The sequence below is a fragment of the Daktulosphaira vitifoliae genome, unplaced genomic scaffold, assembly GCF_025091365.1.
Source record: "Daktulosphaira vitifoliae isolate Bord-2020 unplaced genomic scaffold, ASM2509136v1 Scaffold_1, whole genome shotgun sequence".
NCBI classification, from domain to species: Eukaryota; Metazoa; Arthropoda; class Insecta; order Hemiptera; family Phylloxeridae; genus Daktulosphaira; species Daktulosphaira vitifoliae.
This window is the reverse complement of record NW_026099572.1, coordinates 31,093,257-31,115,988: the sequence shown is the minus strand read 5'-3', so window position 1 is coordinate 31,115,988 and position 22,732 is coordinate 31,093,257. Positions and strand designations below refer to the sequence as shown.

General features: G+C 24.6%; 3 protein-coding genes and 1 long non-coding RNA gene across 12 annotated transcripts in view; 2 read left to right on the top strand and 2 right to left on the bottom strand.

Moving 5' to 3' along the window:
- Positions 1 to 5,731, top strand: part of LOC126894055 (ras-specific guanine nucleotide-releasing factor 2-like) — a 28,152-nt gene extending 22,421 nt beyond the window's left edge. For 3 of the 4 annotated variants that reach the window (XM_050664704.1, XM_050664705.1, XM_050664703.1), the window contains exons 19-25: positions 75 to 95; positions 965 to 1,157; positions 1,217 to 1,396; positions 1,787 to 1,884; positions 1,942 to 2,224; positions 2,473 to 2,670; positions 3,278 to 5,731. In XM_050664704.1, the coding sequence (XP_050520661.1) occupies positions 75 to 95; positions 965 to 1,157; positions 1,217 to 1,396; positions 1,787 to 1,884; positions 1,942 to 2,224; positions 2,473 to 2,670; positions 3,278 to 3,484 (1,180 nt within the window). In that variant the 3' untranslated portion in view covers positions 3,485 to 5,731. The remainder of the gene's footprint in view (positions 1 to 74; positions 96 to 964; positions 1,158 to 1,216; positions 1,397 to 1,786; positions 1,885 to 1,941; positions 2,225 to 2,472; positions 2,671 to 3,277) is intronic. The other variant, XM_050664706.1, reaches the window with a different exon arrangement.
- Positions 5,732 to 6,391: 660 nt separating this feature from the next.
- LOC126894082 (uncharacterized) lies at positions 6,392 to 7,628 on the bottom strand. The gene is made up of 3 exons (XR_007701311.1): positions 7,493 to 7,628; positions 6,564 to 6,689; positions 6,392 to 6,476 (listed from the first exon to the last, which is right to left on the bottom strand). It is a non-coding gene; the product is annotated as an uncharacterized LOC126894082 (long non-coding RNA).
- Positions 7,629 to 12,561: 4,933 nt separating this feature from the next.
- Positions 12,562 to 17,164, top strand: LOC126894062 (facilitated trehalose transporter Tret1-like). 4 transcript variants are annotated; one of them, XM_050664730.1, is made up of 4 exons: positions 13,686 to 14,157; positions 14,249 to 14,275; positions 14,917 to 15,000; positions 15,760 to 17,164. In XM_050664730.1, the coding sequence occupies exons 3-4, from the start codon at positions 14,955 to 14,957 to the stop codon at positions 17,145 to 17,147; spliced, it is 1,434 nt and encodes a 477-aa protein (XP_050520687.1). In that variant the 5' UTR covers positions 13,686 to 14,157; positions 14,249 to 14,275; positions 14,917 to 14,954; the 3' UTR covers positions 17,148 to 17,164. The 4 variants fall into 4 exon arrangements, with proteins under 4 accessions (XP_050520688.1, XP_050520686.1, XP_050520685.1 ...); XM_050664731.1 differs by lacking the exons at positions 13,686 to 14,157; positions 14,249 to 14,275 and adding an exon at positions 12,562 to 12,586; XM_050664729.1 differs by lacking the exons at positions 13,686 to 14,157; positions 14,249 to 14,275 and adding an exon at positions 12,981 to 13,171.
- An 837-nt stretch (positions 17,165 to 18,001) lies between these two features.
- LOC126894065 (facilitated trehalose transporter Tret1-like) lies at positions 18,002 to 21,411 on the bottom strand. Of its 3 annotated transcripts, none has more exons than XM_050664736.1 (3): positions 21,108 to 21,266; positions 19,670 to 19,804; positions 18,002 to 19,594 (listed from the first exon to the last, which is right to left on the bottom strand). In XM_050664736.1, the coding sequence occupies exons 1-3, from the start codon at positions 21,193 to 21,195 to the stop codon at positions 18,456 to 18,458; spliced, it is 1,362 nt and encodes a 453-aa protein (XP_050520693.1). In that variant the 5' UTR covers positions 21,196 to 21,266; the 3' UTR covers positions 18,002 to 18,455. The 3 variants fall into 3 exon arrangements, with proteins under 3 accessions (XP_050520693.1, XP_050520692.1, XP_050520691.1); XM_050664735.1 differs by adding an exon at positions 21,284 to 21,411 and having other exon boundaries at positions 18,007 to 19,804; positions 21,108 to 21,170; XM_050664734.1 differs by having other exon boundaries at positions 18,007 to 19,804; positions 21,108 to 21,265.
- Positions 21,412 to 22,732: the final 1,321 nt, after the last annotated feature.

The window sequence follows — 22,732 nt, the reverse complement described above, 5'->3', positions numbered from 1 at the left end:
CAATTAATATGAAACCCCGAAGTAAAACAGTTATAATTTGTTTTACACGTTATTTTTTTTATTTTTGTGTTCAGAACAGGAAGGCCGGAATTTGGGTAAGTGCTACGAACATGCACAATGTGAGAGAAGGTCTGACATTTGAAATCAGCAAACAAAAGGGGTTTTTGATACACTTTTATTTTTGATTTCGATTTCTGCATGAAACCTATTTGCAGGCTAGTTATTTTGCTACTCTTTGGTATCTTAAAGCTAATATCGTGTTATTTTTGCTCTCCGACACTTTTAAAATCATTTGGTTTAATTCACCAAAACCAAAAATTATCAACAGGATCTTTAATTCTTTTAGATAATAATATTGAAAAAGAAAAATATATAAATAATCAAATGCATGGTTTCTAGCAGTTAGCTGATATGTTTGATACACACCCTTACAGTAGTGATGAATAGACAGTTTTAGAGCTATTCATATATTTAGTTAACTCCTGTTGGTCCCGCAGGTATTAAAACTATTTAACTTTAGCCACGCAAAGCAAACTTGAATCTCATTTCTAACAACTAAAAGTAGAGTTCATATTTTATAACAATTTTAACATATTATATTACTATAGTTAGTTTGTTTTAACAAAATAGAAAACACCTACGACCCCTAGGAATGTTTCCGTGCACGTGTTATATACAATAGTTTTCCAAGTATTATGATAATATATCTAAAAATAAATTCGAATGACCATTTTTTACTGCATATTAATGTTCATGCACATAATCATTTCAAATTACTTTTTTATTGTAAATATTATTATTTAATATACTTATTCGATTCTAAGAAGTTTTTAACAGCTAAAATAAAACTTAAAACATACCGATTAAAATCAGATTGAAGTTCAACAGTTGCCTTTTACCAGGCAGAAAATTACAGTTTATCCATTAACTGTAACATTGACGTAAACTCTTCTTTTATTCAAAGGAGCAGTACGTCCACTGCAGCTGCTGCTTTTGCAATTGCTACATCAGCTTCAAGTAACCCTCGAGAACTATCTCCTTTACATGATCAAAAGTGTTGTTCAGCAGAAAGAAAAAGAAAAGAATCAGTTATGTCAACGGCAGCAACAATGAGAGTCTTAAACGTTTTAAAGCATTGGATATCAAAGCATCCACAAGTATATAAACAGAATAAATATTAAGCATAATTTTTCATAATTTGGCACTTCATTTTAAGGACTTTGAAAATGAACCACGCCTCAAAAATATGACAATAGATTTTTTAGAGGACATACTCTTCAGCCCAAATCTTTTACCAGCTGAACATAAAATAGCTGGACAGTTACTTCGCTTGCTTACAATGGATGAAACAAAAAAAAATATTATAGATCTAAATATGTTACTCATCCCAACTCAGGTAAATATAATCATTAAATTATTACAGTGTGTTATTAATTATTTTATATCTTGAGATTTTTTTTTGCTGAAAATAGTATTTTTAACAAGCGAAGAAAAAGTTGTTTAAAAATAAACTCGTAAACTTTAATTACATTACTAATCATTTCTATAAATTGTTATAGTGCTGGCTTGAGTGCATTTATAAAAACTAAGACTTCTTCTTATGATTTTTCTATCTAATTTAGCTAAAATAATAGTTAATTAAAAACTGTGTATTTCTTATTTTGAACATATTTATCTTCTAAAAAAAAAAGTGTTGAAAAAATCTTACAGCAGGAACTACTAGTAGGATTTTTTGTAAATAAAATTTTATTAATTGAAATTGCTCTAAAATCATGTTAATTTTTAGATACCGAGCATAGAGAATATTGATACTTTATCAGCTTTAGAAATAGCTGAGCAAATGACATACATTGATCATCAAATATTCATAAGAATTCAAAGCCAGTAAATATTATATCATTAAGTATTAAGTTTATCATCATACATATATTACCTTTTTAGGGAATTTTTCGGACGCGCATGGATGAAAGATGATAAAAACATAAAAGCTCCACATATAATTCTCATGACCAAAAGGTTTAATGAAATATCACAGTTGGTTGCTTCAGAAATAATGCGAAAGAACAATATAGCTGCTAGAGTTGTAACTATTGAAAAATGGGCAGCGGTAGCTGATATATCTAAATGCTTACATAATTTTAATGGTGTTCTTCAAATATGCTCCGCATTCACAAACAGCTCTGTATTTCGTCTAAAAAAAACATGGGAAAAAGTTTCAAAAGCTGTAAGTACCATAGAAAAACATAATCAAATATCACCCTAAACAAAATATTCATTAATTTCGTTTTAAAAATTATTCGAATTTAATACTAATTTGAAATATTTTATTAATATTATACCAAGAAAATTTCACTAAAAATGAAGAATTTTGAATTTATTTTAATAAATAAATAAATACCACTCATTTATATTTTACTCAATTTTTAACCGACAACTAGAATTGATATAACTGTGTCTATTTCTTTATATTAGACAAAACAATCAGTTCAAAAGTTGCAAATAATTGTGTCATCTGACGGAAGGTTCAGAAACCTCCGAGAAGCTTTACACAGATGCGATCCACCGTGTATACCTTACCTAGGGATGTACTTAAGTGACTTATCGTTTTTAGAAGAAGGAACACCCAGCTTGGCGGAGGATGGTTTGTTGAACTTTTCAAAACTACGCATGGTAAGATTTTAATATTTTAAAATAGTATTTATTTTATTAACTTCACTGTCAATATCTAATAAGTTAGTTATTTAAAAATCATTTAAAAAAATAAATAATATTTCGAATATGATAAACTAAAGGGTTTTATTGGTGTTCAAAACATAACTGTTTAAGAAAATTTTTATATTTAACTTAGTTATATAAATAGTTTAAAATTATAAATAAATGATTTCCCAAAATTAATTCTAATTAATTAAACTTCTTAAATACTATAAAATTTATTTAAAGTTAAATAGTAAATAACAGGGGACTATTGTATGTAGAGCTTGATTATATGTAACACTTAATTAGAATTAATATTCCTAATTGCATTATGTAACTGTACAGCTTGTACTCAACTAGTAATTTACACTCAAATAATTATTGTTAATAACTTCTTAATGATTATTGTTTATTATTATTTAGTAAAACAAGTATTTATCATAAAATGTCTTAACAGTCGAAATTAAACCAATATGACTAATACATATTAATTCTTAAAAATCATATTCAAATAATTATTGATAATAAAATTAATTTGTATAACTTAACATTCAATATTAGGAATATTTGTGTTCATGTTTAGATTGCTCACGTAGTTCAGGAAATCCGTCGATTTCAACAAACGCCGTACAAAATAGATTTTCAATCAAGGGTAGCTAATTACCTATTGGATACATCTTTCTTAATGAATGAAGATGAACTGTATACTAGATCATTAGAAATTGAACCTAGACCATCTAGGTTGAGTATAACAACTCTTTCTAATACACCTCATCAACAAAATCAATGACGACGGTTCAGCGTTAAGAGGAACCAGACTACATGTTTTAAATGAATGGAAGTAAACGATGGTAGATGAATAGATGGCTGATTGATGTGGAGTCATATACATCTTCTTTAAATTACATTTTAAATATAGGAAGTATAGTTTTCATACAGCTTTACTAACTCTACTGTCAGAAACAAAGTTTCCATCCTTTTACTAAAAATAAGGTCTAGTTCTTCGTAAACGCTCTATTTCTTGCGAAAAGGATCGCTTTTCAATTATTTTAATTCTTTTTTACGATCCTTATCTAACTATCGGCTTATATTTTACTTAAAAAGTCATAATATAATTATATATAAATTACTGTGTATAAGTTTAATTATTCTAATATTATTCGAATTTTTTTGTAATTTTGTCTTCCATAACTCGAAGAAATTAATATGAAAAATACAATACAAGTCATGTTTTTCTTTAATAGTTGTTCATAACTCAAAAAAGTGATACTATATACTAAATATTACTACTTCCTAAAAAGTTCATTGACATTCTAAATAGCTAATATATAGAATTTTGTATAATATTGACATGCCCATTCTCCAAATGGGCTATATTATTAGCAATTATAAATAGATCGAGTTGCTCAAACACGTTTACAAGAAACAATATAAATTATTGTTTTTATGCTTCATACAAATATATATGAAACAACATTTTTTTCTATAAAATTCGATAAGTATTTTAATCATATGTAGAAGATTTTGTTTTTCCAGTATTTCTAAATAAATAAATAAATTTGGAAGGCAATTTAGTAATAAAATGTTTTAATTATTTTTAATACTTAAATTAATTTCCTTACCATCAAAAGTACAATCAATAAAAGTTAATAATTTATCTCAGATAAAAATATTATTAAATCAAATTAATTTTTTGAATTATGAGAATGGCTCTCATTTATTAGTACATTTTGTACTAACATGTAATTTTAATTGAATATTATTTTAATAATTTATTAAAAACTTAATTTATCTAACTTAATTTCTCTTCTTATACTCGCTTAAAAATTTACTTTATATTAGCTTTAGAAAATTAATTTTGCGCAAAAAGTAATTAACTTTATTATCAAAATGAATAAAATACATTAACTAATTGTAATATATAGAAGTTCATTGAAAAAATATATATAATATTTATAAAATCAATTCAGTGTTACAGCTAAATTCGAATTGTAACTTAAGATTTATTATATAATCAATGACAGTTTGAGTAATGCATTATGTACCTATTATTAGAACTACTCATTATGACAAATGCTTCACTTGCAATAGTTAAGGTTCTTTATTACCAAAATAATACATACATTATGTGCATTTATTCAGTGACTATTCATAAATTATATAATTATAATCTTGTTGTAAATTATGGTATAATAACTTAAATGGTGATTAACTTGTGTGATAATAACTAATTATTTTTAATTAGATCTTTTTCTATATCTTCTTGTTTCTCATTGTATATTATAACATCAAACTGTTGTTGGGATAAATCAACCTATAAAAAACTTTAAGCAGTGTTAAAAATGTCAGTTTATAATTTTTATTTGGAAATTTTTCTTGTTAATTCATGGTTGTATAAAATATTTAAAAATACTTTATGTACAATAATTGTTAAATTTTTTTTATTATATAAATTAATTATTCTCTGTATAATTATTATATAAATAAAGATTTCTTAATTAAGTATACATGCTAAATAAATTTTAAGGTTACATATAATTCAATTTATTTTTCAAATGACAATCAAACATAATAAACACTAATCTTAACATATGAATCAATAAAATATAATTTATAGGGGTGTAATATAATTATAAAATAGACATATTACACATGACAAATACCATTAAATTAAGTAATTTATTTTTATGCGTGTTTTTTTATTTTAGGGCTTCAATAACAATTTTGTCAATTATTAAAATATAATAATGATTAATTAAACAATTTATACAGGAATTATATTAATATTATTATGTAAAATAATAAACAGTATACAGAACATTCAGTATGAAAGGAAACAGGTCAGTTGTTACAAACGATGAGAGCAATATAAACCCATTTCCTTACTTATTGAACACTCGATATAATATATAAATTACAAAAAGAAAATTTACTACCAATACTAGAAAAAAATAATTAATTTTTAATAACTAATACATTTTTTTCTCGTTCTGACAATAGAGTGACTTGAAAAGAATTAATTTGAAGCCAATTAATTAATTAATTAATTAATTAAAAAAAAACACACGTTTGTAAATAATTGTTGAAAATATTGAAATTTTATTATAAATCTATTATTTATAGATCTTTTAGTGTAAAATATGTATATTTATGTACTCAATGTTACCTATACCAATCAACCAAAAATAAGCTATTTGTCGAATTTTCTTAAAATTAACATATCGTTTTCGGAAGTTGATACATATTTTAAATATTACTATTTATGAATTTATATTATATGCTTCAGTTATTTATTACCTTAACTAGTTACACAATAAAAATTTGTCTTTCTCAAAAAACTTTTTAAATTTATTTAATTACATTTATTCACTCAATGAAAGATTTAATTATTGCAATTAAGTTTAATTTATACTAAATAACTACTGTATTTTATAGTACAAAATTTATCTGTATCATACTCCATTATTATTAAGTTTTAGCATTATTCATTTTTTTTTAAACATAATGTAATATTCTAAATAATATGATGACACTTAATAAGTCCTTAGAACATTTTAATTTATTATTGTTATTATTACTGTTAAATTTTATGTGCCAAATATATAGTACTAAGAACATAAAATCAATTTTTTTCTCTTCAGAACATAATTAATTTAAAATTCAAATTATGTTATTAATGCATAACTAAAATATTTAACACACTTTATTCTGAAATCTGTAAAATTATTGTTGTACTTACAAAACACAGCATTGATTTGAGATCTCAATTTAATATCAATGCACTAAAATAATGTGAGTATTGGATATAGTAATGAAATTATTTTGCTCATTATAGAAAATTGTTGTTAATGTATTATTCTAGTACTTACTTCTTCGAAATTTGTCAGTTAATAATTTATGGTATTGTTTATTACAACTTTATGGATGTTATTAAAAATGTTCTATAAAAATTTATACTTTATGCATTTATTTTTTTGTGATCCTTATATCTCAACCTAATTTAAGCCATAAAATGATATCAAAACATTTTTAAATTTGTTATATTTTAATAATCACTAATTTTTAATATTATTTTTCTACTTACTTTTTTTTTTTTATTGGACAACTTTGAATATTTATAGAAATACAATTTTGGTAGGTTAAATACAGATATGTAGGAAATTTTTAATAAAGTTATCACTTAAAAATTTATTAATTTTAACCCCTTTCTGCATGAATTATTTTTCTCAAAAAAAAATATTTATCTAGATTTGGTGTTATAGTGACATGAAAGTTTTTTTTACCATTTTTGACCCTAAAAACCCTAAAGTCTAATGTGTGCCATAAATTGAACAATGTTCACCAAAACTATTTATGTGCCATATTTGGATCTTATGCAGTTATAAAATAATACTCACATTATTATAATATACTATATTTTTTACTTCGTATATCACTTTTCTTGTCGGTAAACAGTCTTTGATTACAAAATTGATTTAGTTTCTTATATTTATAAAAATAAACAATTAATTAACAGTTAAAATCTCTTAGTAGCCCAAGTAATAACAATTAATATTTAATTAGGCAAAAAGATATAAAAATAAACATCACATTTCTAGTCGGTAAATAGTCTTTGATTACTAAATTTATTTAGTTTCTCATATTTATAAAAAAAAATTTTAAAACAATTCTTTTTGTGTATGTTGTACCAAATATGACACAGATTATCTGAACTTTTATTACGCGTAGTGCCATATATGTCACTAACTTCAATTTCGATTTATTTTAAAAACTATTTAAGCTACAAAGATGTACTTACATTTTTTGAAATCTGCAGAAAAAATCTAACTGACTTGTATTTTTCTGTTTAATAATCAATGTTACAAAAATCATGTTATCAAACTCTGAAAACGCACGAAAGTTAATAATGCCGTATCAAATATTTTATTCGATTTTTATTAAATTACAGTATACACATTTACCGCTAGATGACAGAGTCATAACAAATTTGTTTGGTTTTTTGTGACGACTTCAGCCATGCATGAAATAACGTAAACGGATAAATATTAAACGAGATATATGAGAAAAACTAATTTGTGCCATTTATGGGACCTTATGCAGAAAGGGGTTAAATATGCCACATATATATAAATAACTAGGATTTAAATGAAATTTCCAGTAAATATTTAACTTTATTAAAGATTTTATACTTTTTCAAAAGTTAAAAAAAAACACAAGTTACTATTTTAAATACGTAAAAGATCCAATTTTCAAAAAAAAGTACGTCTTATAAAGAGGGAATTAGAGATAATTAAAAAAATGTGTTTTTAATTTATTCATTTTTCAAAAATTTATGGTTAAAAAATATGTTAAACAATTTTTCTCCATATGTGTCATAACGTACAAATAGAAATTGAAGCTTTAATCCAATAATGAAAATCAAATACGTTAAATATTTTAATTTTAGATCAACGGGTACATTTACAAAACTGACTACCTGTTAATTTAGTTTTATAACAAACCAACGAAATGTTAAAAAAAAAATCGATACAGAGTCATATACAACTAAAATCTATTTAATGAAATGAATATTCAAATAATGTTATAAAACTAATTAAGCACCACACTCTCACAACATATTTACTATATAAATGAAATTAATTTGCGTTCAGTGTAGCTAATTCAATAATAAAACTTATCTATTAATTTAATAAAATACGTGTTTATAATTATTGGAGTGTTTGTATAATAATAATAATAATTAAATATTAAATTTATCAATATTTTTTTAGAACGGGTTATTCTAGTATAATTTTATATACTTAATACACAATAATAGTATCGGCTTTTGAAATGGTGCACAAAAAATAAACTTAACTGTGTTTTATGTATGTTACATATTCGTAATTTACAAGATCACCAAAACAGGGTTCCCTTCTTTTTAAAACACAAAATAACAAATTAACTAAGGAACTAAAACTGACTATTGTATGGATTTTTATTAAATCCTCTTATATGTTGTTTCTTAATTAAGTCCAGTCAATCGCATTTAACATCAAATTAAGATCTACAGCTACTAAGATCACACTAGGGATCGTTACACTACCCTCTTCTGATAATAAAAACCCATTTTTTCCTATAAAAATTTCGGTAATTTCAAAATACACAAAATCCACAATACTCTGCTCAAGATTTTTACTCTCTGAGACTTTTAGCTTCGATGCGAAACTCAGAAGGTATTAGTTTTACTATGATGTAATTTTTTTTGTGTCTGTTACCACTTTATTTCAGCTCTCATTGAACCGATTTCTTTTAACTATATATCAAAAGATCAAAAATCGTATCTAGTCGAAGACATTATCCTCAAAAATTGAATAAATATCTCTCATTCTCCGTAAATAAGAGAAATCTCCAAAGAAATTACAAATTTAAAAATCGCTAATTTTCGACATTTTTTCAATTTTTTTTTCCTTAAAATTGCCATAACTTTTTTAAAAATGACAAAATTGATGTAAATTCTTTTATATAGATACATAAGGTACTTACCTATCATTTGATATATTTTTTTTATAAATTTGACCCTTTATCTGCCCACAAGGAGGATTCAAAAGGCAACTTTTTCAAAAAAAAATTTATTCTTACAACTTAACTTTTGAAAATGTTACGGAAAGACTGACACTTTTATATATATCTTAAATTAAAGGTAATTTAATATACTTTATCATGGAAAAAAAAAATTTCGAACTTTATTTTGTCTACACGGTGAAAATAGCTACCAAATGCTGTTTTTGTGTAAAAATTCTCGATTTTATATTTTACATATTTAACTTTATATTTACATAACTTTTTGAAAAATTAAAGGATCATTACAATTTTTTTATGAGATATAATATTTATATACCTCTTTTATTCGACATACTGTTTTTTTTAATCGGACTATTACCCTTAATACAAGGGGTTTCAAAATTTAAAAATGTATATAGAAAGTAAAACTTTTTGAACCTAATTTTTGAAAGTGATCCCGAAATACTAACACTTTTATATATATCTTAAATTAAAGCTTACGTAATATACTTAATTATGAAAAAATAAAAATTTTGGACTTTATTTTGTATTTACTGTGAAAATTGTTACTAAATGCTATTTTTATGTAAAAATTCTCGATTTTATTTTTTACATTTTTAACTTTATAATGCTATAACTAATTGAAATGTGTATGGATCAACACAATTTTTTTATGAGAAATAATATTTATATTCCTTTTTCAATCGACATACTTTATCTTAATCAGGATATTAATAAGGAAATAGCAGATCATGTAGCTTTTGGAATAATCCACCAATTTTTTAAAATTAAACACAATCTAAAGATTTGCATCGAAGCGTTTATTTTTGATAGTGGTTTTAATCACTATCAGATATCATTATACTTGACTCAACAATGCCACGTCACCACTGTGCTGCGACTCCCATGTGATAGTTTTTTTTAAATTATTTTGGACAAGTTAAATAAAACTTAGAATAGATTTAAGTTCATTTTGTTTGGCGAATCTTTTATTTGTTAATTAAACAGTGATGTATAATTTTTTCTCTTATCATGGAAAATAATGTCAATTAATATTTTAAACCTCAACATATTAAAATTATTTATTTTTTATAATTTATCCAAACTAACTTTAATTATTTATTTGATGGTAAATATTTATTGTGAGCTAAAGGTTACAAAAACTTCAGATTTAAATTGATGTAATTTTATTGGACTAAGTGTATTGCAACTCTATACTTACTGGGTAGCTAGTCACTGAGTTTAATGTCTTAGTTTTAACAAACATCGCGCCGGCATACCGAGTAAAGGTTGCAATTAAAGATTATTTTAAAGTTAGGTATATTAGGATAAAATATAAGCTTATATGTATTTAGCAGAAAGCACAAATAAACTTTCAAATATATTTTCAGTGTTTCATTTTTGTTTTGGTGATTACCGTGTCGCATCCTTTCAAGACAATAGCGCCGGGACACATTGGGCCATCACAACACCGCCTTGATAAATCTTTTACATAGATATAAATATTTTTGAATCTTGTTTTGGCCAGGCCAGAGGATGATTTAAAAAATATTGGTGTCGATCTCTCATTAAAATATATTCTCTTAAAAGCATAATCATTCAACAAAAAGAAATAACTGTATGTTATTAAATTATATTTATATGAAAAAATATGGTGTATACAATCTTTTCCATAAAAAAAAAAACAGTCATAGATAATGTGTAAAGATTTCGTATTATTTAGAATTAAATGGTTTTTCTAACAGTCATATTGACTCTTCAACGCGTAATGTATAGTCTGTGAATCACAGAGTGAATTCAGAATTAGCATTGGATTGTTTAAAGTAATCGTTTCATTACATGGGATACGAGGTAAATACAAATTTAATTTATTTATTTAATTTCAAATTACAAATAATCTATTGCGTAATAAACCACTAAGATAAGTTATAAAGTTTTGTAAAGGGATATCTAACATCATTTATTCAATATTGTTTAAGCCCGAGATCAATCCACTGGTTTGTCATAAACGTTTGTATTTGTTTTATTAATTTGATCATTACCCTCATGTGCTTAGTCACCGTTTATTCACTTGTCTAACCCCGTCTTTATTTATAGCAATATACACTATACATATTTTGCCATATTTAAACACGTGTTGTTCTTCCATATACTATCATTGCTTATTTTGTATTATTATTATATTTGTATTGTATTATTCAACTATACAGGGTGTTCAGTAAGTCAGGAAACGGGTTTCTATTGTTCTCATTGTTTGTAACAATGAGAACAATAGAAACCCGTTTCCTGACTTACTGAACACCCTGTATATTTATTACGTTATACTTTGTATTCTAACTACGAACCAGCCCTTTAATTTTCTTTTAGTATATTACTAACACCTTCATTTCAGAATTTACACTATTTTATATTATTTTATTCCCTTTCACAAGCCATACAAATATTTCCTCAAAACCTCACTCTCTTTTTATTTATCACTTACATTTTTCTTTTCGGTTTATTACATGTAACGAAATTTTATTTTTAACATCGAAGTTAATCTAAGTAAGTATTGGTATTGTGATGGTGTTTAATTTTTTTTTTATGACAATCCGTGAAAATTCCCTACTCTCATTAGACCTATTTGAATGATCAATAAGTCAAAAGAAAACGATTTTAATCTAAATGAATCAATCAGCCCCAAAACTTTGAAAACTTCCTAAATTTAAGAAATTTAAAAAAGTATCTTAAAATTACGCTACCGTATGTATCATTTGTTTGAAAATTTGATAAGGAATCTAATTACAAGAAAAGTTTAAAGAGAACACCTAGACACATAAAAACAATTTTTTAACTCATTTTTGAAAAAACTTTGGAAGGTTTGAAAACTGGTTAAAACTTTTTTTAATATTTTATTCTCAATTAAACAAATGATTTTACAAGCATTTAATATTTGAGTGAAATTGTAAAAATACAAATATGCAAATTATTATGTATAATTTAATAAATTTGTATTAGTGCGTTTTTACAATAAATATGTTCATCACTGTTAAATATTATCTATACTTGACTGAACTATGCTGCGTCCTCACTATTCTGCGGACTTACAGTATACTGTGCTACTTATTATTTTAATTTCTCTAATGGAAATACTTCATAAATCCTGTATGTGCTATAGAAGTAATCTTTCACAAATTCCGTTTTTTTAAATTAAATAAGTTTATTTTTTGGCAGTTTTCCGCAAACGTATAGTGATAAAAGGTAGATAAAAAATAATTTCTTAATAAATTAAAAAAATGTTTTAGATTATAACACAACAAAATGAGAGCTCAACTTACACTACGGCTAAGATCACAAATTATCACATAAGGTAATTAACAGATAAGATTTCCTCTTATGTGGACCATAACATGTAGTCACATGGTATTTTATATATTGATTGTAAATAACAATTTATGAAATTATTGATAAATTCTCAGATGCTTATGAGACAACGATGATATTTATAATTATAAAATAAATTAACAATTCTGTTTAATATTTACAAACATTACAAAATATATATTTTTGTATTAGAGATTACTCTCTCCTAAAGAAATTATTGTTACTACAGAATCAGTGGGACAAACTTAATTTACTTTCTAAAATTAAACTATTGAGGTCATTACTTTTTATAAGTAAAAAATCTTAAATATATAAATACAAGATATTGATACTATTAAATACTTTGAACGTGTCAATCTTGGTGATTAGATATACATTGCATATTTTAAACTGATTTTTTCAAAAGTTAATTATTTTTACAAAATATACTGTATAATTCATTGAAATAAACAATAATATTCATAATTATACAATATATATATTTTTTTTTATGTAAAATGATCATGAAAACAATCAAATCAATTATTTTTTAAAAAAATACTTTTAGTAATTAGTTTTCAGAAAAAACAATGTAAGTACCATTAATTTAATATTTTGTGTAATTTATAATGAATTTATTGTTTTATGATACAGTTTACAATATTTGAGACATTATTCTTACTATCTAACTACTTAATGTTGATCTGAGATATTGACATTTGATAATGAGTCCATTATAATAAAATTTTTTTTAAAAAATAATGGTACCTAATACATAATTCTAAATTTGAAAACTAATAGATTATGTATTATAGTACTATAGATATTACTCGAGTGACCATTTTGATATTTAATTATTTTTGTAACTATTGTAAATAATCAATGTATTACTTGAATTCTCCATCGTACATTTAAAATTTTTTACATCATATCAATTATTAATGTAGTTCTAAAATTTGAATAAAATAATAATATAACATTTATTTATAAATAAGCCTAACAAAATTACTGACGTGGTGTTCGAACCACAGAAAATATAACGTTTAATATTTTCGGTGAAAAAACTATTTATAATTTACTTTAAATAATACTTCTAGCACACCTCTATCGATGTATATTAGACAGAATGTTGTGCTATCAGTAACAGTAGTAAAAATAGAATTTAATATGTTCAAAATAAAAATAAAAATTACAATTGGGACTGTATTAGAGATTTTGGCGCCAGGGTATGCATAATTATTTTTTAGTAGCACTCTTTAAATATTTTAAATAAGTTTGCAACATCACTTTCTAATTAAAACCACGATTTAAGAAAAAAATATATTATTTTTTAAACAACTTTCAATTTTAGCTTCGATGCGAAGCTGAGAAGGTATTAATTTTACTATGATGTGTTTTTTTTTTTTTATGTCTGTTGCCACTTTTTTTCAGCTCTCACTAGACCGATTTCTTTCAACAATACGTCAAAAGATCACAAATCGTATCTAGTTGAAGATATTACCCTTAAAAATTGAAAAATTTTTCTTTGTTCCCCGCAAATGGGGGAAATATCCAAAAAAATTACAAATTTAAAAATCGGTAAATTTTGTCTTTTTTTTCACATTTTTTTCTTAAAACTTCCATAACTTTTTCAAAAATAAACAAATCAACATAATTTTTTTTTTTATAGATGAATGATATCATCACCTATCATTTGGTATATTTTTTTTGTAATTCTAACACTTAACCTGCTCATTGAGGGGAGATTTAAAATAGCAACTTTCTTACAAAAATTAACTTTTTCAACTTAATTTTTGAAAATGTTCCGGAAATACTGCGTCCTTTAAACATATATCAAATTAAAGCTTATTTTATGTACTACAAAATGAAAAAAAAAATTTGTCCCGACACTTTATCTTCTGCATGTAAACGGCTGCCGTAGATCCAATTTGTTTTATCAACATATTATGTTGATAATATTTGTAGAATACACATATTCAAAATGAAAATTGACTTTATAGACGTTTAATAGCTGATTGCCCCTCAAATATTATCCTGAGTAAAATAGATACAATTTGTTATATCTAGAGTCTGGATTTTTATGCATTTATTGTCTGTGTAACTTTGTTGTTGAAATATACAAAAGGATATAAATATTATTCCTTTTTAGAGGGAATGAACTCTCTAATCTACCCAATACTGTAACCCAGTTAGAACACAATACTAAGTTTTCAAAACAATTATATAAATTTTTAGTGTATGTGTTAAGAACAACTTTACAAAATTTATAAATATACATAAATCCGGATTCTAAAATATTCTAAAATTTTAGAAGACTAAACATAATTTTTTTTTTAGAGCTCATATATTTAAATCAACTATTCAAAACTTTCAAAATGGTTGATATCGCTCTTATGAAACAGATATTTGCTACAGTTACTGGTAAATAAAATTGAAATATTTAATTATTTCCGTGGTCCATTTATATTAAATTCACTTTTAAAGATTCTATTATTAATATTTGAGTTATAACACAGGTGGAGTATACATTCGTACACTGGCGTACGTAAGGGGGGTCTTTGGGGGTTGACACCCCCAAAATTTATAAGCTAAGCAATAATTTTGGACGATAAATAATAAGTAATAACATTAAAAAAGATCATATCATACTATAAATATTTCCACAATAAAGTAATCGAAAAAAGGAATTTTTGTGAGCGAATAATATGGGCAGTGTCACATCTAATTTTCTTTAAATTTCAAACCCCCCCCCAAATTTAATTTCTATGTACGCCACTGCATCCGTATTAATATACACTAGTATGAGCTATTCCCACCCGCGTTACATACCTACTCAATGTAATAAAATGATTGTAATTCAATAAGCACTTATCCTAAAATTGTTATCAACCCATCAAATATTTTTACAAAAATATTTCTATTTGAAATTTTAAAAATTGAAAAAAATGTAATTTTTTTCATATTAAAGACAAATAATAAAAAATAAATTTATAATGTAGTCCAAAACTATAAACATTATATTAAAAAAAGTAACGCAAAATATTAGCTTAAAAAGTTTTCAAGTGTGTCAGAATTTGGTGGGACATTTTGTATTTTTAAAATAAAGACATTAAATTGATATAAAATAAGACATAAAAATAATAACATTTAACTTAATTAAATAATTATCTTCTTTTTCAGCGTCAATATCGATATTTATAGCTGGTAGTTGGTTAGGATGGCCTTCTGCAACAGCTGATAAGTTACTATACCACAAAACTGATTTCAATGTGTCAGTAAATGAATTTTCTTGGATTGTATCTATCATGGATGTGGGTAATATAATAAGTCCAATCCCTGCTGGTTACATGATGGATTTCTTTGGCCGTAAAAAAACTGTATCTCTTTTAGGACCATTATACATAATTTCGTGGATACTCCCATCTTATGTAGGCAATATATGGTCACTGTATATTGCTAGATTTTTAGGAGGATTAGGTAAAGGCATTTCTTATACTGTAGTTCCAGTTTTTCTTGGAGAAATAGCAGGAGTGAAAATACGAGGCGCATTAAGTTCGGTATTTGCTATACATTTAGCTGGTGGTTTTTTATTTGAAGCTATAATCGGCCCGTACGTGTCATTTAAGTCATTAAACTTAATAACTGCTATTATTCCAACTCTATTTCTTATTATGTTTATTTGGGTACCGGAATCGCCGTATTACTTACTGAAAAAAGGACGACGTGACGAAGCTGCAAAATGCCTCAGATGGTACAGAAATGGTAATGACTCTGAATTACAAGAAATGGAAGAAAACGTTCAAAATGACATGAAAAACAAAGGAAACTATTGGGAACTTTTTAAAAACCCAAAAAATTTAAAAGCAATCGTTATTATTTCTACAGCTAGCTTTGCTCAAAGAGCTGGTGGTATTAGTAGTTTAATGGCATACTCAACATTAGCACTACCCGAGCCTGTCCCAATTGGCCGTAAATCAGATTACATAATTTTATTTGCTGTGTTAAAAACTGGTGTCAACTTTTTTGGGTTAGCATTAGTAGATAGAATTGGGAGAAAACCTCTGCTTCTATTTTCAGAAATATCACTGGGCTTAGTCACTTTTGTAGATGGATTATTCTTTTTCTTACAAAATTATATTAACATGACACCATATAATTGGATTCCTTACGTTTGTTTAGAGCTATTTCCTTCAATTTATGCTTTAGGTATTGGTTTTATACCAGTTGTATTTTTAGGAGAAATGCTACCAGTTAATGTTCGAGCTCATGGTTCAGCTTTTATGTCAATAGTTTTGGCTTTTAGTTCATTTATTTCTAATGCAATATTTTTAATTATATCATATAAATGTGGATTTTATGTCATGTTATGGTTATTTTCAATTGTCAATTTTATCTGTGCTTATTTTGCCTACAAAATGGCTATTGAAACCAATGGAAAAACATTTTCAGAAATTCAGAATTTGTTAGAAGAAAGCTTAAAAAACAATAAAAAAAAATCTATATATATAATATGGACTCTGGTTTGGCGCACGCGGGACTGCATCGAAACTCTTAGAAGACTTCTTTAAGAACCACGGCCTTCAGCAAAGTGNATAAATATTTTTATCACTTTGTGATAAGTAAAATGTACAGTTCCTTAAAAATATAATATTTAGTTATTTTTTATGTATTAAAATTTTTTTTATTTTTTTAAACTTGTGAATACCATACTCTACATGAATAATTTTATAATGACTTAAATGAAGAAAAATTATTGTATTATTTATTAAGATATTTAATAAGTGATATTTGTTAAATATATAAATTGTATCTAATGAATTAAAAAGCATTTACAACTATTGTTTATAATAACTATGATATTATTCGATACTATAATAACTATTATTTTCTAAATTATTTGTATTTAAGATACAGGCAATTAAATAAAGATATATTAAGTTTACTACATACTATAATGTCTTTTATGTTTTTTATCAAATAATAAAAATACAATTATAAGATTAAGCGAAGTGTTTTTAAATAAATTTGAGTTAGTACCACAATATTTCATTACAATTTTTAATTAAGCGTAAAAACAAAAATTACAAAGTATAATTATTAATTTCATAATAGCACAATTTTTACCTTAAAAATAATTACAAATAGTTAATTAGACATTGAGTAAAATAAAAAATTATTATGAAAAACATACATTTTTTGAGCTTCTAAACATTATTATTTACATTAATTATCACTACAGTTATTTTTAAATGTATTTATAGTTTTTAAAATTTTTTTTTCGAATTTGTATAATAATACAAAGTAATAATATTGATATAATTATTTTTATTAACAAAAATGATATATGTAACAATAATTTCAAATTTTACAATGGTTATTGTTAGTCTTTAAAACTATTTTTTTTGTTCATATTACCTATTAAACAATTTTTTTTCTAGTATCATAATATAAAAATTATCATGGCAATTTTAGCCACTTACTTGATAATGATATTAAGAAATTTTATCACATTAACAATTTTATGTAAATCTGATAGACATAATACAAATCAACAACTGTTTTCTTTTTAACATCAAAATACTCGATTTCAAGATAGACCAATGAAACTTAGTTAAAAAAAAAAAATAATTGTGTCAAAAATAATTTATCAGCAACAAAAATAAAGTTTAATTAAATATTTCAAACATAATGTCAATGTTTAATAATTTAATATAAAAATATGAAACTGAATTGAAATCTTTTATTTTCCGTATTAAGAAAATGCAATATAAATATACTTCAAACAATCTGAAAATTTTAAATTACTAAATTTAATAGCTATAAAATATGTATATAAGTAAACAACATTTTTGCGAGTACTCTCATCATAAATAAGTTCATGTTTTACACGAATATATTGATTGTTGTTTTTTTTTTGGTTTTATACGCAATTCTAAAATTTCTTGAATTTCCGAAAATGTTTTACCTTTTGTCTCAAATGCCATTTTGTAAATAAGAAACGCGGAAGTTAAATTGACCATTGAATAAATCCAAAACATAACATAACAACCAAACTTATCTGTAATACCTAAAAATATCTTGTTAGCTAAAAATGAAAAAAAAGCAAGAGTCATGGACATAACAGCAGAGCCATGTGCTCTTACATTAACTGGAAGCATTTCTCCTAATAAAACTACTGGAATAAATCCTATTCCTACACTAAACATGATTGAAAATAACTCTAAACATAAACACGGAACCCAGATAAATTCAGAAACATTCACATGCATACATGTTTTAAAAAAAAAATATAAACCATGAACAAAAGTAATGAGCCCTAGTGATACTTGAGATATTATTAGTAGTGGTTTTCGACCTAAAACATCAACTAAAGACATCCCAACAAACCCAAAAATAACTTGAAAGGCACCAAAAATTATCATGTAAATTGTACTGTCAAATAAAGGAGGACTTTTAGGTAGGGTATAGATTCCAAATGCGATAAGATTACTTATCCCTCCTGCTCTCTGTGAAAAACAAGCAATTATTATGATACAAATTACTCTTAAATTTTTTGGATTAGTAAAAAGTTCTTTGTACGTTCCTTTGTTTTTCATATCTTCTTGAACGTTGAGTTCCATTTTTTGTAACTCTGAGTCTTCACCTCCTCTATACCATCGAAGACATTTAGCAGCTTCATCTCGACGATTTTTCTTCAATAAATAAAATGGAGATTCGGGCACCCAAATAAACGTTAAAAAAAAAATTATTGGAATTATTGTAGAAATCATGTTCAGAGTTCTGTAATTAACGATATTACTAAATACAAGTTCAAAAAATAATCCAAAAGACAATTGAATGGCAAAAATTGTACTTAAAGCACCTCGTATTTTCACTTCTGCTATTTCTCCAAGAAATATTGGGACCACTGTATACGAAATTCCTTTTCCTGCACCACCTAATAATCTTGCTATATATAATGCCCATACATTATCAAATAACCACGTCAATGTCCACGAGGTGATGTACAAAGGTCCTAAAAATATTACTGTATTCTTTCTTCCAAATCTATCCATTAAATATCCAGCTGGAAGTGGAATAAAGAAATTACCTAAATCCATACACGATACAACCCAAGACAATTGAGTGTGATTTATTTCCACTCCTGTCTGGTGATTTTCAAAGCTTTTGTGTGTTGCAGAAGGCCATCCTACCCAACTACCCGCAATAAATATTGAAAAAGACGCTAAAAAATAATTACAAATAAATTTAGCATACTTTCAATAAATTGAACAGAAAAATAAATGTAATAATTAAATATTTCATTAGAACAAGGGCCCAATTGGATTTTTTTGCGAAATACATAATTTTTTAATGTTATAATTATAATAATTACATTATTAAATGTGTTGATTTTAATGATTAAGACTTAGCAAGAAAAGAGTGTTGAGTTGGGATTTGTTTTTAATTTTCTCAAAAAAACAAAAAAAAAATCCGAACACTAAAGTTGAATAAAGAGCAGAGGACAGTTAGTTCACTAAATAGCATGGAGGATTAAAAGTAAAATAGAAAAAAAAGGTAATTACATTGTCCATTTTATATTATCCGGGAGTCTCAAATGGATTGGTTAAATTTTTTAAGAATTTTAGTATTATCTAATATCATCTAAAAGTAATAATTTAAAAGATTTATTAAGTAACCTTATAGATAATGTTGTAGAGGGAAAATCGAGCATTTATAAAATGCAATGTGAAAGTAGTAAAAAATGTTACGCAAGACAAATAAAAAGAAATTAAGGGGTCAGATTTAAAAACATTGCAAAGAATCACTCCATTAATCCTAAAAATTTAATTAAAACGTAAATAATTACATATAACTTAATATAAGAGAGGCAATAGAAATGTTTAATAATAAGAACAATTTAATTAATTGGGATCTTGACATACTAGAAAATTCAATATTAAACTTTTGTAAACTGACAAATTGTGGTAATATTATTTAGTGATAACGTCACTAGGTGATAAGTTTACTAGTGGTCTATAAGAGAGTTTTTTCAGACGGAGTATCAGTAAGTTATTAGCATTGATAATGATAACATAGTTTCCGAAATATGTAACCAAAATTTTTAAAAAATATTTTTTATGGCTATTTAAGTTAAACATGTTTATAGTTTATATTAATATTTTTAATGTAATTTTAAAATTGTTGGATACTAAAACTAAAAAAAGGCATTTTTTAACCTTTATAAAAACAATCATAAATAACAAAATATCCCTATTTTAAAATAAAAAAGTTGTTTTATAAATTAAATGAACTTATTTAATAGTAAAAGATTATATTATATCTATATATGTTTTTTAATAAAATATTGACTCAATTATAAACGTAAAACTTAAGAAATAATGTATTTCGAATAACATTTTCGATAACTAAAATCCTATTATTACACATATTAATAACAAAACATTAAAATAAATATGAAATATTACACATTATATTGTATTCTATATTTTCTAAACTTTATAAGCTTGGATTCTAATAATTATTACCTGATATTGTAGCAAAAACTTGGTTCATTAAACCTTTTGGCAACATTTTCACTAAGAAATTTATAAAATGAATTGACGAATATTTCATATATATTTATATAAAACTAGACTAATTCAATTTACGAATAAATTTTTTAGACATTACTAATATTCATAATAAAAAATATATAAATTTAATATTCAATTTATATTTTATAAATTTATACTATTTTAAACTTTATATCCAGACGATACATCGAAAAAATAATATTTTTAAACTGTCATTATTACACCGTCAAAAATATAAAAAATAATGAATTTAAAGTGACTATAAGACATTTAGTGAATTAACTATTATATCAATTATGTATGTTTACTTACTTTCAATAGAATTTAAAACTGATAGGATATCAAAATCATTAAAAATAATTAAAATTTTTATCTTTAAGTTTTAGCCAAGTATTTATTTATTTACTACCTCATCATACCATTATTATGAGACTTTGTGTAGATATTTAAGTGTCGATACTTGTGTTTTATTATTTACTCTATAAAATATGTAATTATTAATATATATTTTCTATTTCTTTAATACAAAATAACGAATTAATGAATCAGAAAACAAAATAAAAACTATTGGTAAAATTTGTATGGCATCAAATTTANAATAACGAATTAATGAATCAGAAAACAAAATAAAAACTATTGGTAAAATTTGTATGGCATCAAATTTATTAGTATGTATGATAAAAAATAATCATTATTACAATAAAAAAATTCTTTAAAATACCATTATTGAGCGGCTTAAATATATTTATCTATATACGATAACTAGATAAAAAATACTAAAATTGTATCTCATCTAATTAATTAAGGAAACTATATTACGTATATATATATAGTATTTGAAAACTATATTACGTGAAACTACACCCATTTAGATAAATCTATCTGTATAAATAAAATATTTTTCGTTTTATTTTTATCGCATTAATACTTTTAATTTTATTAGTTGTTGTTTTTCTACTTACAATCCAAAAATATAAAAAATTTTCTTTGTTATTTTTATGAATAAACATTTTAATTTACAGCCCTGAGCCAATCGACCAATCACCGTTTCGATCCAACATTATACTATCAACTTTTTATAGAACGGGATTATAAGTTGAAACCAATAACTATTATCGTTGTTATGTATTAAATTTCCTAATAATTTTACTGCCTTCCTTGTTTATATGTTTTATTTAGAATAGGAAATACTCCATGATAATTTTTTTCTTCTTAAGAAAAATTTACATAGCATAAATAATACATACATCACTACAGGTGTTACAAGTGATTTGAATTAGTGGATGCCTTAATTTCAAAAACCATAAAAATATCTCCTGCTCAACTCTAAATAATATACCTAGCATAATTTTTATCTATATATAAATAAATACAAAAATAGCATTCGGTAGCCGTTTTCACCATGAAGACAAGTCCAGAGGTCAAATTTTTTTTTTTCAAATTAAAGTACATTACATTAGCTTTAATTTAAGATATATATAAAAGTGTCAGACCTTCCGGAACATTTTCAAAAGTTAAGTTGAAAAAGTTAATTTTTTGTGAAAAAGTTGTCATTTTAAATCCCCCCCTGTGGGCAG

Coding starts and splice junctions, on each gene's coding strand:
- LOC126894062 (XM_050664728.1), top strand. CDS start 14,118: ATGGGGGAAATATCCAAAAAAATTACAAATTTAAAAATCG. Junction 14,158..14,916: donor AATTACAAATTTAAAAATCG/GTAAATTTTGTC, acceptor TTTTTTTTTTAG/AGCTCATATATTTAAATCAA. Junction 15,001..15,759: donor GATATTTGCTACAGTTACTG/GTAAATAAAATT, acceptor CTTCTTTTTCAG/CGTCAATATCGATATTTATA.
- LOC126894065 (XM_050664734.1), bottom strand. CDS start 21,195: ATGAAATATTCGTCAATTCATTTTATAAATTTCTTAGTGAAAATGTTG. Junction 19,805..21,107: donor AGTTTTTGCTACAATATCAG/GTAATAATTATT, acceptor ATTATTTTTTAG/CGTCTTTTTCAATATTTATT.